We start from the raw sequence: 16,537 nt of genomic DNA, 5'->3' as shown, positions 1-16,537 counted from the left end.
ATCAAACGCCCACGTATAATACAGCTTCAAACGTCTGGTTACTTTACAAGTAAGTTAATGTGTTACATATTTGTCCTTAAGCATCCGCTATCATGTAAAAGCATGCGTTTTTCGCGGCGTTTCCAAATATTTTTCGAACCACTGTACTACCACTAGTACCACACCACGCAGCTCTGAACCACGTTCTGCTGCCAAATCGTGATGGAGGCTTTCAGTGGCTGTGCAGTTCCCCTGAGGGTTGTGCAAGCTTTGGCTCTTAACTAATTATGTATAAGCTTTGTTGGAAGTCACTGTGTGTCCCCATTATGAAACAATGGATGACTATAGTCCAGATGAATTGCACATCATTACAAGCAAAAGATAGTTTTTGTCGCTTCTCGATGTTTATGACGTCATACTTTGAAACTTCCTGGTTGATTAAAATTGTGTGCCGGACCGAGACTCGAACTCGGGACCGAGTTCGAGTCTCGGTCCGGCACACACTTTTAATCTGCCAGGAAGTTTCGAAACAACCGCACACTTCGCTGCAGAGTGAAAATTTTATTCTGGAAACGTCATATCTTCTCAACCACATGTCGTAGAATGATGCTATTTTGCATGTACATTCAGTGATACATGCAGACTGCTCGCAAAACGAGTTGCGAATAGAGTTAGTTGTAAAGAAGTAATAAAATGTTACCCCTGATGCTGAAGTTTTTCTACATGATCATCGAAAATGTACTGAGCGATAATCATTTTCCTTTTATCGTTTTCTGAGGGATGTCGGTGAGAAGAAGTTTTATACAGATGTGAAATTATGTGTAAAGCTTTTTAGAACTAGGGACCCTTCAAGCTGGTGGAGGCAGAGTAATGATGTGGGGCGTGTGCAGCTGGAGTGGTTTGGATCCCTGATACGTCTAGATACGACTCTGGCAGGTGACACGTACATAAGAATCCTGTGTGATCACCTGCATCCATTCATGCCCATTGTACATTCCGACGGACTTGGGCAATTCCAGCAGGACAGTGCGCCACCCCAAAACGTCCAGAACTGCCACAGAGAGGTTCCAGGAACACTCTTCTGAGTTTAAATACTTCCGCTGGCCACCAAACTCCCCAGACATGAACATTATTGAGCATATCTGTGACGCCTTGCAACGTGCTGTTCAGAAGAGATCTCCACTCCCTCACACTCCTACTGATTTATCGACAGTCCTGCAGGATTCATGGTGTCAGTTCCCTCCAGCACTACTTCAGACATTAGTCGAGTCCATGCCACGGTTTGTTGGGGCACTTGTGCGTGCTCGCGAGGAACCTGCACGATATTAGGCAGGTGTACCACTTTCTTCGACTCTTCAGTGTAGTATTGTTGTAGATTGTCACCCGTGTCAGCTTTCGTTACAAATCACGATACTCCCTGAAAAAAAAGAAAAAAAGAAAAGAAACTTAGCACATGAGTGCCTTTAGCGCCCCTCACAGCTTGGTGCCGGAAGCCGCCACTTGGCGTCGCTTTGGAATTAAAGGGACCCTGTACACTGTCTGATCAAAGGTATTCCGACACCTATTAGTGGACACTGATGTGGGTGTGTCCACCCTAGCCCTTGTGACGGCTTGAACCTTCCTGTGGACGCTTTCAATCAGGGGTCTGAACGTCTGTGGAGGACAAGGGTCGAAACCAGAACACAGTGATGTTGGACGCTTGGGTCTGGAGCTAAAGGGGAGGACACAGCAAGTGCCAAAACCCTATTTCCCAGAAATTTTGCTGAGTGGAAGCGGAACCAAAATAAGCGAACACCTGACCTAGCTTATCCGTAGACATTCGACCATTCCTGAGAAAACGACCACCAAAGTTTTTGACGTACTTTGGATGTCTTTTAGCATGTACTGAGCTCAACGGAACTGATGACATCGCGGCGTTTCACTTTTGCGTCCCGTGTTCGAAACCCGATTATTGTTTTCATTTTATTTTATTTTTTCATCTGTTAACTCATTCCCATAGAACATTACTACACGAACGTTTCGTATCAAGTTAGGATATACGAGTGCGTTATATTAAATGTAAAATTACAAATGGGTTTCACAATAACTCTGATACATTTATTATACACTCCTGGAAATTGAAATAAGAACACCGTGAATTCATTGTCCCAGGAAGGGGAAACTTTATTGACACATTCCTGGGGTCAGATACATCACATGATCACACTGACAGAACCACAGGCACATAGACACAGGCAACAGAGCATGCACAATGTCGGCACTAGTACAGTGTATATCCACCTTTCGCAGCAATGCAGGCTGCTATTCTCCCATGGAGACGATCGTAGAGATGCTGGATGTAGTCCTGTGGAACGGCTTGCCATGCCATTTCCACCTGGCGCCTCAGTTGGACCAGCGTTCGTGCTGGACGTGCAGACCGCGTGAGACGATGCTTCATCCAGTCCCAAACATGCTCAATGGGGGACAGATCCGGAGATCTTGCTGGCAAGGGTAGTTGACGTACACCTTCTAGAGCACGTTGGGTGGCACGGGATACATGCGGACGTGCATTGTCCTGTTGGAATAGCAAGTTCCCTTGCCGGTCTAGGAATGGTAGAACGATGGGTTCGATGACGGTTTGGATGTACCGTGCACTATTCAGTGTCCCCTCGACGATCACCAGTGGTGTACGGCCAGTGTAGGAGATCGCTCCCAACACCATGATGCCGGGTGTTGGCCCTGTGTGCCTCGGTCGTATGCAGTCCTGATTGTGGCGCTCACCTGCACGGCGCCAAACACGCATACGACCATCATTGGCACCAAGGCAGAAGCGACACTCATCGCTGAAGACGACACGTCTCCATTCGTCCCTCCATTCACGCCTGTCGCGACACCACTGGAAGCGGGCTGCACGATGTTGGGGCGTGAGCGGAAGACGGCCTAACGGTGTGCGGGACCGTAGCCCAGCTTCATGGAGACGGTTGCGAATGGTCCTCGCCGATACCCCAGGAGCAACAGTGTCCCTAATTTGCTGGGAAGTGGCGGTGCGGTCCCCTACGGCACTGCGTAGGATCCTACGGTCTTGGCGTGCATCCGTGCGTCGCTGCGGTCCGGTCCCAGGTCGACGGGCACGTGCACCTTCCGCCGACCACTGGCGACAACATCGATGTACTGTGGAGACCTCACGCCCCACGTGTTGAGCAATTCGGCGGTACGTCCACCCGGCCTCCCGCATGCCCACTATACGCCCTCGCTCAAAGTCCGTCAACTGCACATACGGTTCACGTCCACGCTGTCGCGGCATGCTACCAGTGTTAAAGACTGCGATGGAGCTCCGTATGCCACGGCAAACTGGCTGACACTGACGGCGGCGGTGCACAAATGCTGCGCAGCTAGCGCCATTCGACGGCCAACACCGCGGTTCCTGGTGTGTCCGCTGTGCCGTGCGTGTGATCATTGCTTGTACAGCCCTCTCGCAGTGTCCGGAGCAAGTATGGTTGGTCTGACACACCGGTGTCAATGTGTTCTTTTTTCCATTTCCAGGAGTGTATGATATATGTGTGTTTGGTATTTTCAGGGGTTACATTCTTTTTAATTCTCATATTCTTATATTTCAATTCTGTGTTCTGATATTTTATTCTTATGTTTATTCTTCGGGAAGATTAAATGCTTTCCCTTGGAAGATACCGATTGTAGAAACATCCGAAACACAGAAATTCCGAACACCACGTGACTATGAATGGAGATACACTACAGGAATTTCATCGAAAACGATTTCAAATCATTTTTCCATCCATTTATTCTTTTTATTTCTTTTAATTCATTCGCCAGACTTACAGTTAGTAGACGGATAAGACAACTTTATTTCAATATACAGTGGAAAACATTCGTGTAGTAATCTTACGCAGACATAGGTAGATAAATGAAAAATAAAAGTAATAATCGGGTTTCAACGGAGAAATTACACAGCCAACCGGTTGCAAATGATTTTTTAATATATTGACGTAGGTTTCGACACTTCTACGTTGAGTCTGATGTTCATTGCAAGGTATACGCACCAAAGACTGGAACTCTTTTAATTTTTGACCTGAGCATGTCTGCTCGAAGCTTTGACTATTGCTTTCTCGCAATGTAACTTAACGTTTGTTAAAATTTCATTCTGATGAAGACATCCTTAGAGATGTCGAAACCTAGATCACTGTATAAAAAAATCATTTACAACCGTTTGGCTATGCAATTTCTCCGGTGAAAGTTATACACGGTTGCTGAAAGACAGCCATGTTCAAAACTGTAAAAAAGAAAAAAAACTATAATCATATTTCGAACACGGGGCGCAAAAGTGTGAAGGTGCAACGCTTGTCATTGCTTCACTGCTTAAGTCGAACTATTTATTCGATAAAAGACACATATCTCGATAACTTTGACCATCATTTTCTCAGAAAGATTCAAGTGTTCTCGGATAAGCCGACACTCGTGTTCGCTTATTTTGATCCCTCTTCCACCAAGCGAAGTTTCTTGGAAATCAGATTACGGAATTTGCCATGTTCTCCTCGCAGGTCGACCTTCTACCTCATCCATGGTGTTCAGGTTGGGACTCTGGGCAGGCTAGTCCACTTCAGGAATGTTGTTGTTCAGAAACCATTCCTTCACAGATGATTTTTTAATATATTGACCTAGGTTTCGACACTTCTACATTGAGTCTGATGTTCATTGCAAGGTATACGTACCAAAGATAGAGTGCATTGTGATACTAATAAGTCATCGTCTCCGAACTGTTCCTTCACTGTACACAGTACAGAATGCTGTAAAAAGTGTTCATGTCCTTCCTAATTTGACGTTTTCTTAAACGAAATAAAGGGACCACACCCTAATAACGAAAATACCACCTTACATATCGTAACACCACTTCTGGTATTCACCGTGCAATACACTAGAAAAGAAGACACAAGTATGCGATAATTTATTCTCTTCTACTTGGTCCTGTAATGGCAGCTCATTAAAATACCACAGTGTGGACGCACATAGCCCATATCGTGCGTGGAAGAACCGGATAACGTAGATTTTTTTTTCTTTCATTGCCCTCCCGTGTGTATGTTATGCATAGAAAATTGATTTTCTTCTTAACCTCTTCTTGCGTAAGACACAGATGGAAAAATGTGAAACCACTAACATTTTGTTGATTGCCACAGGGTATAGCGCGATTCGTCACTTCAAACACTAGTTCCAAGTCATCCAGTGTCCGGTAGCGCCCCTCTTTTCACCACCTCAAGCAATGACTACAGAAATGTGTGGCTTAAGAGGAGCTGCTGGACCACTGTACCCCATTATTTGTAACTCCCTACGCATAGTCAGTGTGCTACCTGGATTGCTGATAGCACTTTTGAACTCATTGGTGATTTTTTTCCATATTTTCAAGTGATTTTTTACAACTACCCTTTGTAATGCGTGATAGCCCTGTCCGTCACTACATGATATCTGCCTGGTCTCTGTTTAGCCATGGTTGTTCCTCCGCTTTTCCACTCCTTAATCACATCACCAACAGCCGACGTGAGGTGTTTTAGAAGGGTTGAAATGTCCCTGATGGATTTTTTACTCGGGTGACATCCAACGACTAGCCTACGTTCGAAGTCACTGAGCTCTACTGACTGACCGTTTCTGCTGTCACTCCTCCTCTACTGACAACACAACACTTCCCGCATGCTTTTATACTGGCGGGTCCGCCTCTCGTGACATCTAGTGGCCAATTCTACATTATATATGAGTGTCCGGGTACTCTTGACCATATAGTATACGACGGTGGTTTGAAAAGTTCCCAGAACAGAATAGAAAAAAGTACTTACATCAGTGAAACTTTTTTTTATTTTTCGATGTAGTCTCCTTACAGATTAAAGCACTTGGTGCAACAATGCTCCAGTGCCTTGATCCCATCTCGTAAATGAGTTTCCTCCAGACATGCAAAATAGTTGTCACCTCCGGCTATCAATTCTTCGCTTGAAGTAAATCTTCGCCCACCAAGAAAAATTTTCAGTTTTGGGAAGAGGTGGAAGCCTGACGGAACCATATCAGGTGAATAAGGCGAGCGTTGCCTCAGTTCATACCTTAGTTCGTGTAATTCTGCCATGGCGACGGTACATGTGTGCGGGCGCGCATTGTCTTGATGGAAGATGACTTTCTCCCTTGCTAAACCTGGCCTTTTTTCGCGTATATTTTGTTGGAATTTGCCCTGGAGGTTAGGATAGTATTCTCCAGTATTCTTTGCCCAGTGGGGAGATAATTCACATACAGGATCCCCTTCACATCCCAGAACATTGATGCCATGACCTTTCCCGCCGAAGGAATTGTTTTTGCTTTCTTTGGGGTAGGAGAATCAGCATGTTTCCTCTGCTTTGACTGTTATTAGTCTCTGAGGTATAATAGTGCACCCGAGTTCCATCTGTGGTCACAAACTGGCGCAAAAAATCTTGTTCGTTTCTGCTAAAACAGACGAAACATTGTTCCAATATGTCCATTCCCACGCGTTTTTGATCCAGCTTCAAGAGTCGCGGCATACATCTTGCAGATAATTTTTTCATTTCTAATTCTTCAGTCAAAATGTGTTATACTCTTTCAGGTGACAACTCGCAAGCGTGAACAATTTCACGCACTTTCAGTCGGTGATGCTCCGTTACCATTTTCTGCACTTTTGCAATGATTTCTGAAGTTGTGACACATCTTGGCCGACCACTGCGCGGATCATCATCTAAGCTCTCCCACCAAATTTAAATTCATTCGTCCACTTGGCAACAGTTGAATATGAAGGAGCAGAGTCCCCCCTGTGTGTTTTTTGCTTTCATACCTTTCTTTACGAAGTACTTAATCACTGCTCGAATCTCGATTGTTCCATCTTCGCTAACCACTACGCGGGAAACACAATAGAGCCACGTTACCGCCACAGCTCTCTTCCAAGAGCATTGACGTGGCACGTGTTTACAGGCAACATTCCAATGAATATCACGTGAACAATTCGTTGCGCTAGCGCTGTCCTCTCGTGGAGATTCCGAGAACTTTTCAACCACCCTCGTAGAATAGCGCGAGAGAGTCTTGAAGCAACTCTCTCTCTCTCTCTCTCTCTCTCTCTCTCTCTCTCTCTCTCTTCTCAGCGGTCACAGGCCCTGTAGACCAGGCGCTGCATCAAGGATCTGCTTCCACCGCCTTCTGTCTCTCGCAGCCTCTCTCCACCCTGCGGAAATCCCTAATGCTGTGGTGTCCTTCTCTATGTCATCTTTCCACCTTGTACGTGGTCGGCCCAATGGTCTTGTTGCCTGGAGATTTCCTTCAAATGCTTTCTTGGTGATTCTGTTGTTTTCCATTCTGGCCACATGTCCAGCCCTTTGCAGTCTCCTACTTTTTAATTTCTGGATGATAGTGGGTTGCTTCATTAACTGATAAATTTCATTGTCCTTTCGAGTTATCCATACGCCATTCTCCAACACAGGTCCCCAGATTTTTCTTATTACTTTTCTTTCAAAAACATTCAATTTTTCTCTTTCATTCTTTGTAAGCGTCCAGCTTTGTGAACTATGGGGCAGATAATAGTGTTGTATATCTTCATCTTTGTGGTGACTGGCAAAGCTTTACTTTTGAGTGGGTTGATTAGTGAGTACAGACATCTTGACCCTGAGGCTATTCTTTCATTTATATCCATTGTTATGATATTTTTACTGTTGAAACGTGATGCAAGGTATTTAAATTGGAGAACTTTTCTGAATTTAGAATGTTGGTCAATTTCAAAGTAAGGATTTGGGTTTATGACTCGAGCTATTTCCATATATTCGGTTTTCTCTTGGTTAATAAAAAGCCCGATTTTGCTGGCATTGTGCCTGAGAGATCTGGACATGTCTTTCAGTTCTTCTTCAGTTTCACCCAGCAACACTATATCATCTGCATAAGCCAAGAGTGTGTTCGAATAGGAGACCATTGTATAGATGTAAATTACTCTCCCGAACCACTTTCTCTAATGCAGGGTTGAAGAGGACACATGAAAGAGTGTCTCCCTGTCGTAAGCCTGTTTTAATTGGAAAGGTGGGGGATATGGATCCTCTGAACTTCACTGCTGCCTGGGAGCCATCCATGCACAGTTGTGCCATCCTAATGATTTTACTGGGTGTACTAAATTCTCGTAAGGTGTTGTAGAGGCTACTTCTGTGGATGCTGTCGTGGGCTCGCTGGAAGTCAATGAAGAGACAGTGGATGTTTCTGTTAAATTCCCAGTATTTCTTAAAGATCTGTCGTATAGTAAACGAATTATCAATTGTGGAGCGGTTTGTTCGAAATCCAGCCTGGTAATCTCGAATAATGTTTTCCGCGTAAGGTTTAAGTTTTTCCAGAATGGTCATTGACAGGATTTTGTATATTATGTTCAGCAAACTGAGTCCTCTGTAATTTCCACATTCCATTCTGTTTCCTTTCTTGCGTGAGGGACAAATTATTGCAGTTTCCCAATCCTGAGGCAGCGTTTCAGTTTTCCAGATCATTGTGATAAGGTTATAAATTTCTTCGTATAGTTTGCTCGAAGCAACCACAGAAACAAACACAACATGTCTGGGGCACTCTGTGGCGCTGACGTGTGGGGTGCGTGTGTTGGCAGGGCGGGCGCGCTGCAGCCACTTCCAGAGCGCGTGCTACTTCGCGGAGGCGGTGGCCGCCAGGGAGCCGATCCTCGGCTACCCCTGCTCGGCCTCCTGCCCAAAGCGCGGTCGCGCCCTCGGCCTGCTGCCGGGACCACCCGTCTCCATGGGCGCCGACACTCCTGACGGGTATGTAAGCAGGTATTTCTTATTCGGCCATTTCGTATTATTACACTGGCAATACTGACCTCAGGACTTACCTTAGAAGAAAGATAAGGAAAGGCAAACATACGTTTCTAGCATTTGTAGACTTAGAGAAAGCTTTTGACAATGTTGACTGGAATACTCTCTTTCAAATTCTAAAGATGGCAGGGGTAAAATACAAGGAGCGAAAGACTATTTACAATTTGTACAGAAACCAGATGGCAGTTATAAGACTCAAGGGTAACGAAAGGGAAGCAGTGGTTGGGAATGGAGTGAGACAGGGTTGTAGCCTCTCCCCGATGTTATTCAATCTGTATATTGAGCAAGCAGTAAAGGAAACAAAAGAAAAATTCGGAGTAGGTATTAAAATCCACGGAGAAGAACTAAAAACTTTGAGGTTCGCCGATGACATTGTAATTCTGTCAGAGACAGCAAAGAACTTGGAAGAGCAGTTGAATGGAATGTACAGTGTCTTGAAAGGAGAATATAAGATGAACATCGACAAAAGAAAAACGAGGATAATGGAATGTAGCCGAATCAAGTCGGGTGATGCTGAGGGAATTAGATTAGGAAATGAGACGCTTAAAGTAGTAAATGAGTTTTGCTATTTGGGGAGCAAAATAACTGATGATGGTCGAAGTAGAGAGGATATAAAATGTAGACTGGCAATGGCAAGGAAAGCGTTTCTGTAGAAGAGAAATTTGTTAACATCGAGTATAGATTTAAGTGTCAGGAAATCGTTTCTGAAAGTATTTGTATGGAGTGTAGCAATGTATCAATGTATGGAAGTCAAACGTGGACGATAAATAGCTTAGACAAGAAGAGAATAGAAGCTTTTGAAATGTGGTGCTACAGATGAATGCTGAAGATTAGATGGGTAGATCACATAACTAATGAGGAGGTATTGAATAGAATTGGAGAGAAGAGGAGTTTGTGGCACAACTTGACAAGAAGAAGGGACCGGTTGGTAGGACATGTTCTGAGGCATCAAGGGATCACAAATTTAGCATTGGAGGGCAGTGTGGAGGGTAAAAATCGTAGAGGGAGACCAAGAGATGAATACACTAAGCAGATTCAGAAGGACGTAGGTTGCAGTAGGTACTGGGAGATGAAGAAGCCTGCACAGGATAGAGTAGCATGGAGAGCTGCATCAAATCAGTCTCAGGACTGAAGACCACAACAACAACACAACACTGGCGGGAATGGATGACTAAACACCGGTCAGAAATTTATCAAATTTGCTGCAGATGTTCGTCATGTTGCGAGCGCTAGATCATCAAACTCACATTCCATTTGGAACTAATGTGCATCGCCAACATCAGGTTCATCTGTGACTCCCACTGGCTCGAATACACTCTCGTATTGTTTGTGGAATGGAAGCAAAGCAGAATGTCATCTGGAGGAATTTTTTGCCACACCTGATACACATGAAGATTTCTTACTGGAGGCTGATATGAAATCATACATGTTCCCATTGCATCCCAGACAAGCTTTATGGGTGATAACCCAGGAAACCGGACAGACCATTGAAGGATCCCTACGTTATTCAAGACATTTGTGGTGTGCACTGCAGTGGTGCTGGAATATGCCATTTGCTACCCTGCGTGAATATCCTATACTTATTCTTACATTTATTGTACTAATCGCATTTCACTTAGTTTTTGGCTGCAGTTGAATGAGTGAAAGGGGTGGCGCTTACATCAGATACTTAGGTTGCTACTGAACTTTACCGTGTGGGTAAACCGACCTATGCACTGCTTCATCAGCAGTAGGGACCCAAGCTTAACGACGGTGCTAGAATGAGAAAAGTTATTAAAATTTTAACACTGTTTATTTATTTGTGAAACAAGTAGGTGGTCCTTAGTCATTCTTGAACTGTCCCACATCACTCATTCTGTCTAGCGACAGCGAAAGATTCACCAAGTTATTTATGTTCTGAAAACCGAGCGAGGTGGCGGAGTGGTTAGACACTGGACTCGTATTCGGGAGGACGACGGTTCAATCCCGCGTCCGGCCGTCCTGATTTAGGTTTTCCGTGATTTCCCTAGATCGCTCCAGGCAAATTCCGGGATGGTCCCTTTGAAAGGGCACAGCTGACTTCCTTCCCTTTCCTTCCCTAATCCGATGAGACCGATGACCTCGCTGTCTGGTCTCCTTCCCCAAACAACCCAACCCAACCAACTGCTGCCAATAGTGTTTTACTTCACGATCATATTTTACTGCTTATAACTTTCGATGCTTCACTTATAAATTCACAAAAATATGCATATCCTGTATCCTCGTAATTTCAAGTGAGCTAACATTTCCTCAAAGATATTAATTCTTTGCACGTCTAGACCGCATCCTGACCGTCGCCTTCGGCCGCTCCCAACCCACTGAACTGCATATCTATGCTCTTTTCATCATAAGAATAATCGTGATGTAAACATTACGGCAGGTATTTTTCTGCGTTTGCTTGAACCTCATTGGATTTCGTTTCATGTGGGGAGGAAGCCAAGTTGTGACCAGCACACTCAAGTACGATCACAAGAATACGTTTTATGCTGTGTTACACGCACATAGAATGAGCGATAATGTGTGGGACAACAGCTTTACCGGCGCATTATACTGGGACAGCACTGGCCAGCCAGCGGTCCAACTAGCCTGCAATAATGTGCGCAGTTGCGGTTCAAACGTAAAAACAGGCAAGCAAAGAAACAATATGGTTTCGAATATTTAAAGAGAATGAAATAGTATTTGGCAAAACTCTATGGTTATCACGGAAGATTAGTTGAGAGATATCACACTTAATATTCAATACACATTTAATGGTCACTCGTACATATAACAAAGAATGGCCGTTACACAACTGCGCGCCGAAAGTTCACACAAGAACAACTAGTTCAAAGAAGGAAGGTGCCAAAGATAGGGCACTCTGCAGAGACGCCACAGAGACCACCCCCCCCCCCCCGCCCCCGATAGTGCAAAGCACGGCAGAGAGAAGGCTCACGAGATGAAGTTGTGATCTTGGTGTCAATGTGGCGGGTGTAGGCGGCGACCGGCGCGGGAAGTGGGGTCAGCAGTGTCTGTGGTGCTGCAGCGTGGTGGTTCCAACGGCTGCACATCAGAGGTGACGGCACGTGGAGACAAATCAATCGAATGCAAGACCACTGTGTCGGGAGGAAGATCGTCATTGAGTAACCATACCAGTTTAAGTCTATTAACTGAGACTGTCTGTAGCCGTCCATGGAGGTGGGTGGCGAATGTGTTGGTACCGCAACGTGGAACATGGTGAGGGCCCGAATAGGGCGGCCGAAAGGCTGCCCGCACAGCATCATCCCACAGCATAACAAAGTCGTACATAGCTATGTGCTTGTGGATGGACATAAGGGGGGAGGGGGTGGAGGTGGGGCAGGGAGGTGCAGAGGTGTGCAATATGCATGAGGACACGCTCGATCAGGGTGGAGAGATTGTCGGATGCAGCGGAAGGTGAATTCTTGATGAACTTGGCGGGGAGAAGGAGAGGCTTGCTGTACAGAACCTTGGCGAGCAAGGCATTAAGATCTTCTTTATGAGCTGAGCGAATACCCTGCAGGACCCACAGGAGGGTTTCCAACCAGAGGCCTCCATGGCCTCGAGTGTGAGCTGTCACCGGTCGGCGAGGCCATTTGCCTGTGGGTGGCAAGCTGTGGTATGAAACTTGGCAACGTGCAGAGTTCACAGAGTCGTGCAAAGAGGGCAGACTCAAATTGGCGTCCCTGGTAGGTGGTGAGAAATAGGGGACAGCTGAAGTGAGCAACCCACGCCAGGACGAAGGAACAGGCGGCGGTCTCGGCCTTGATGTCAGTAAGAGGGTTGTACAATTGATGACTGATAAGATATATCTGTAGCCCTCGGACAGAGGAAGGGGACCAACAACATCGATATGGACGTGCTGGAAACTCCCCTTTGGGATGTCAAACTTGCCCAGAGGAGGTTGGGCATGACTGCCGACCTGGCTTTGCTGGCATGGAACACACGCCCTGCTTGAAGTGTGGCAGTCGTGCTTCACACCAGGCCAGACAAAGTGCTCCACAACTAGCCACATTGTGGCCCATGTCCCAGGGCGAGCTAAGCCATGCAAGGCGGTAAAGACCTTATGATGAAGGGCGGCAGGGATCTGTGGGCGAAGTGTGTCTGTAGAGATGTCACAAAGGACAGGGATTGCCAAACACCTGGGCAGAAGGTCTTTAGCAGGATTACGGATAGCGTCCATGAGTGTCTTGTGATCATTATAGATCGTGAAGGGTCGCCCCTCGAGGTCACTATGTAAATGTTGAATTGCCTCATACATTGCAAGCAGCTCACGGTCAAATGCCTATCACTTGCACTGGCTCTTAGTCAGTTTCTTGGAAAAGAAGTGGAGGGGCTGGGTGGAGCCAGTGGTGTGTAGACGTAAAACAGCGCCTACAGCTGAGTCACTGGCATCAGTCATGATCGAGACACGGACCTCAGGGTCAGGGTGGGCGAGTGTGGCGGCTTTGACTAGGGCAGTTTTAAGGTTACTAAGAGTGTCGAGCATAGGTTGGGTCCACTCTGATTTCTGTTTTCCAGTGGTGTTCTTGCCGGAGAGAGTGTCAGTTAGGGCCATTTGGATGGAGGCAGTTTGAGGAATATGGCGGCGATAAAAGTTTGTCATACGCAGAAAACAATGGAGCTGAGCAGAATCCTTGGGGAGAGGAAGTTTAAGTATGAATTCGACTCGAGAACTCGTCAGTCGGAGGCCATTGGCAGAGACGGAATGGCCGAGGAAGGTAACGGATGTGAAACATAGTTGAGAATTGGTCACTAAGCAAAACACAGAGGGAGCAAAATGGAATCAATGAACTGCTGCCATGTCTATGCAGCATTTTTCAATTCATAAGGCGTGTAACAGTATTCAAATAGGCCGAAAGGAGTGATGATGGTCGTCTTTGGAATATCTGGTGGAAGCATAGGAATCTGGTGATACACTTTGGAACAACCTAATATCGAGAAAAAGATAGAACCATGAAGCAACTGCATGAAATCTTGGATGTGTGGTATGGGGTAGTTATCGATAATGGTGCGTGCATTAAGGTACTTGTAGTCCCCGCACATACAGAAGGAGCCATACTTTTTTGGGAACAAGGTGAATAGTTGCTATCGGAGGGGCAGAGGATGCCCGAAGCCAACACATCCTGAACAATCTCCTTAGTGTACAGAAGTTTGGGACTATTAAGGTGGGCCGATGGTGGTGCGAATCCAATGGCAAGTGCCATTACTGATGGCTGGTAATTGCTTAGGGAAGTCAGCATGAGGGGCCAAGAAGGTATCCACAGGCAATGTCGGTTCACTGACCTTTATGAACTCAGGCAGTGTAGGCAGGGTGTCAGCTGCAGTCAGTGACGGAAGGCACGATGCAGGAGTGAAGTGGTGCGAAAAATCTGGAGAGGTGCATGCAGATGTGTCATGGAGATTCGACCACAATGATGGGGAAAAAACCATCAGGCGGTGGAATGCTTGATACTGGAGCAGTTTGGCGAGAAGATGCTGTAGAGGCGTGTGCTGGGCTGCCTCACTGCGGAGCTGCAGATGGGTGATGTATGGTAAACCATAGGCAATGTATGGTACACTGTGCATATGACAATTCAGCTGAGACAGAGTCGATGTGGGCGCATAAGTCATCATTCTGGGTGCGGAGTTTGTCGATCTGGGAGCGTATGTACGACAGATCAGTGTGGTTGTGCACTCGACCAGGGAAGCACACATGGAAAGCATAGCCAAGGAGGTGGATATCAAAGTGGTTCTGAACTCAGTTGTGCATGCAACTGTAGAGCCAGGCACATGGCGGAGCGCAATGGCCTGCATGTCTGGTGAAAGTTTGGAATGGTGCAGAAAACCCAACCTGATCATAGGTTCATCCACATCGTCAGTGTGAAAGGTCCAAGGGAAGGTGTGAACTGGTGAGAGGTGAAGCAACATTTTTATGGAGCCATGGACCACACTGGGAGAATGGTTGGTGGCGATCAAGACGAGGGTACAGGGGGATAGCGTGTCGACAGTGTGCTAGGCCGGGATGATGCTAATGTCACCCCAGTGTCAAATAGAAAGCGGATGCCAGTCGAGATATCTGTGGCATAGAGGTGTCTCATCACTGAAGCGGGTGGTGCAGCATCAGAAGATAGGTGCTGTGGAGGTACGTGCTGGGACGTGGCGGCTAAATGTACCCACCAGTCTCATTTGGGTAGGCGCAGGGAGTGTGGCAGATGTGGGCAGCACCCCATAAGTAGAGTGGAACCAGCACAGCAGGTAGGCCTTTTGGCAGCCCAGTGTGGTGCGGGCGGGGGTTGCAGCTTACTGCGGCAGGGCCGGTTGCTGATAGGGACACTGCTCGGGCGAAGTCAGTGGCTGTCGGGAGCCTGCTGGCAGTACATCCTGTGGGCAGCTAGATGGCAGTTGCTGACAGGCAGCTGAGGCGCCAAGGTGAGTGTGCCGGCCTCTGCTGGCAGGGAGTGGAACCAGAGGCGCAGGTGTGCCAACTGAGGATGGTGGAGATATCGTTTGTGACAGGTGGTCTCAGTGATGGATGATGGCGTAAGCGTGATCCACTGTGTGTGACCAAACCTCGAGTGGGTCAGCAACATGAGACAGTAGACGAAGCTGCAGATGTGAAGGTATTTTGACTATCCACAATGTCCAAAGGGCGTCGTCAGGCAATGCTCGGTCATCGATTAATGCACGTAGGTGCCGCCAAAGTTGCAAAGGGGTGTGGTCATCAAGATGCTCCTCGTGAATAATGTGTTGTGTAGCCTCTGCCAGAGGGCAGGAAAGGTGCTTGATAAGCAATGATTTGGCTGTCGAATATTTGTGCGAGGTAGGTGGTGAGAGGAGCAAGTTGCTGATGAGGTGTGTATGTGTGTGGAGATGGCTCACCAGAAAGACAAAACAGGCGCCATCGTCGGAAATGCCGTGGATGTTCATGAGGTGGTCCAGTAAGGCGAACCAAGTTTTTGAGTTGTGTTTTTGCAATGCAGGTAGCTTAGGGAGCCTGCCTGGTAACACATGTTAAGGCAGCACTGGCAGATGGAGATATGTGCGGGCAGAGCACAACGCCTCTGACGCCAGAAGTGCAGTAGCGGTGAATGGTGCATCGCCCGAGGTGTGGTTGGGGCGGTGGCTGCGTGCGGCACACAATACGGATTGGGCAGGCGTATAAGCTGGCAAGGTGTGTCTAATCGGCAAGTCTGATGAGGAATGTAGAGCGGGTGTAAAGGCCAGTGCCGTTGCAACAGTGGGCGGAGGGGCAGCCGTGGTGGAGCCGTGGGGTGGCGGACCTGGTAACCGGCATGGGTGGAATGGCCAGCACCGTTACGAAAGTGAGCATAAGGCGGTCGTGGTGCAACCACAGTGTGGCGTGGAAACCGGCATGGTCGAGGCGACGAGCATCGCCGAAAGGCGTGTGGGGGGACAGGGGGGCAGTGTTGCTGTGACACTATGAAAATGAGGATGTGCTACCCCGTGCATAGTAATGTTCGCTTCAGAGTCATGGTACTTTGCCGGTACGTCAAGCCATCCCGAAGGTAATGATGTACATAAAGGATAAACCACAATGTCTTTAAGTGGAAGGTCCTCTATGTTGTGGTTAGGTGATGTGCACTATCCATGTTGCGGCTGTTGTGCTGCCATGCTAGGTGGCGGTCATGTTGAACCAGGTAAGGTTAGGTGGCTGCTGGCGCGGCTGTTCGCTTTTAACCAAGTTCGAAGCAGGTACACTTGTCCACTCATGGCCG

At 47.0% G+C, this 16,537-nt stretch overlaps 1 protein-coding gene across 1 annotated transcript in view; it reads left to right on the top strand.

Annotated features, from left to right (window-relative positions):
- The window catches only part of LOC124802793 (lipase member H-B), an 89,421-nt gene that overhangs the window by 56,157 nt on the left and 16,727 nt on the right, over positions 1-16,537 (top strand). The window contains exon 5 of the mRNA XM_047263795.1: positions 8,585-8,753. Coding sequence (XP_047119751.1) covers positions 8,585-8,753 — 169 coding nt within the window. The remainder of the gene's footprint in view (positions 1-8,584; positions 8,754-16,537) is intronic.

Source organism: Schistocerca piceifrons, chromosome 6 (genome assembly GCF_021461385.2).
Source record: "Schistocerca piceifrons isolate TAMUIC-IGC-003096 chromosome 6, iqSchPice1.1, whole genome shotgun sequence".
Lineage (NCBI taxonomy): Eukaryota > Metazoa > Arthropoda > Insecta > Orthoptera > Acrididae > Schistocerca > Schistocerca piceifrons.
This window is presented reverse-complemented; position numbering and strand designations above follow the sequence as displayed.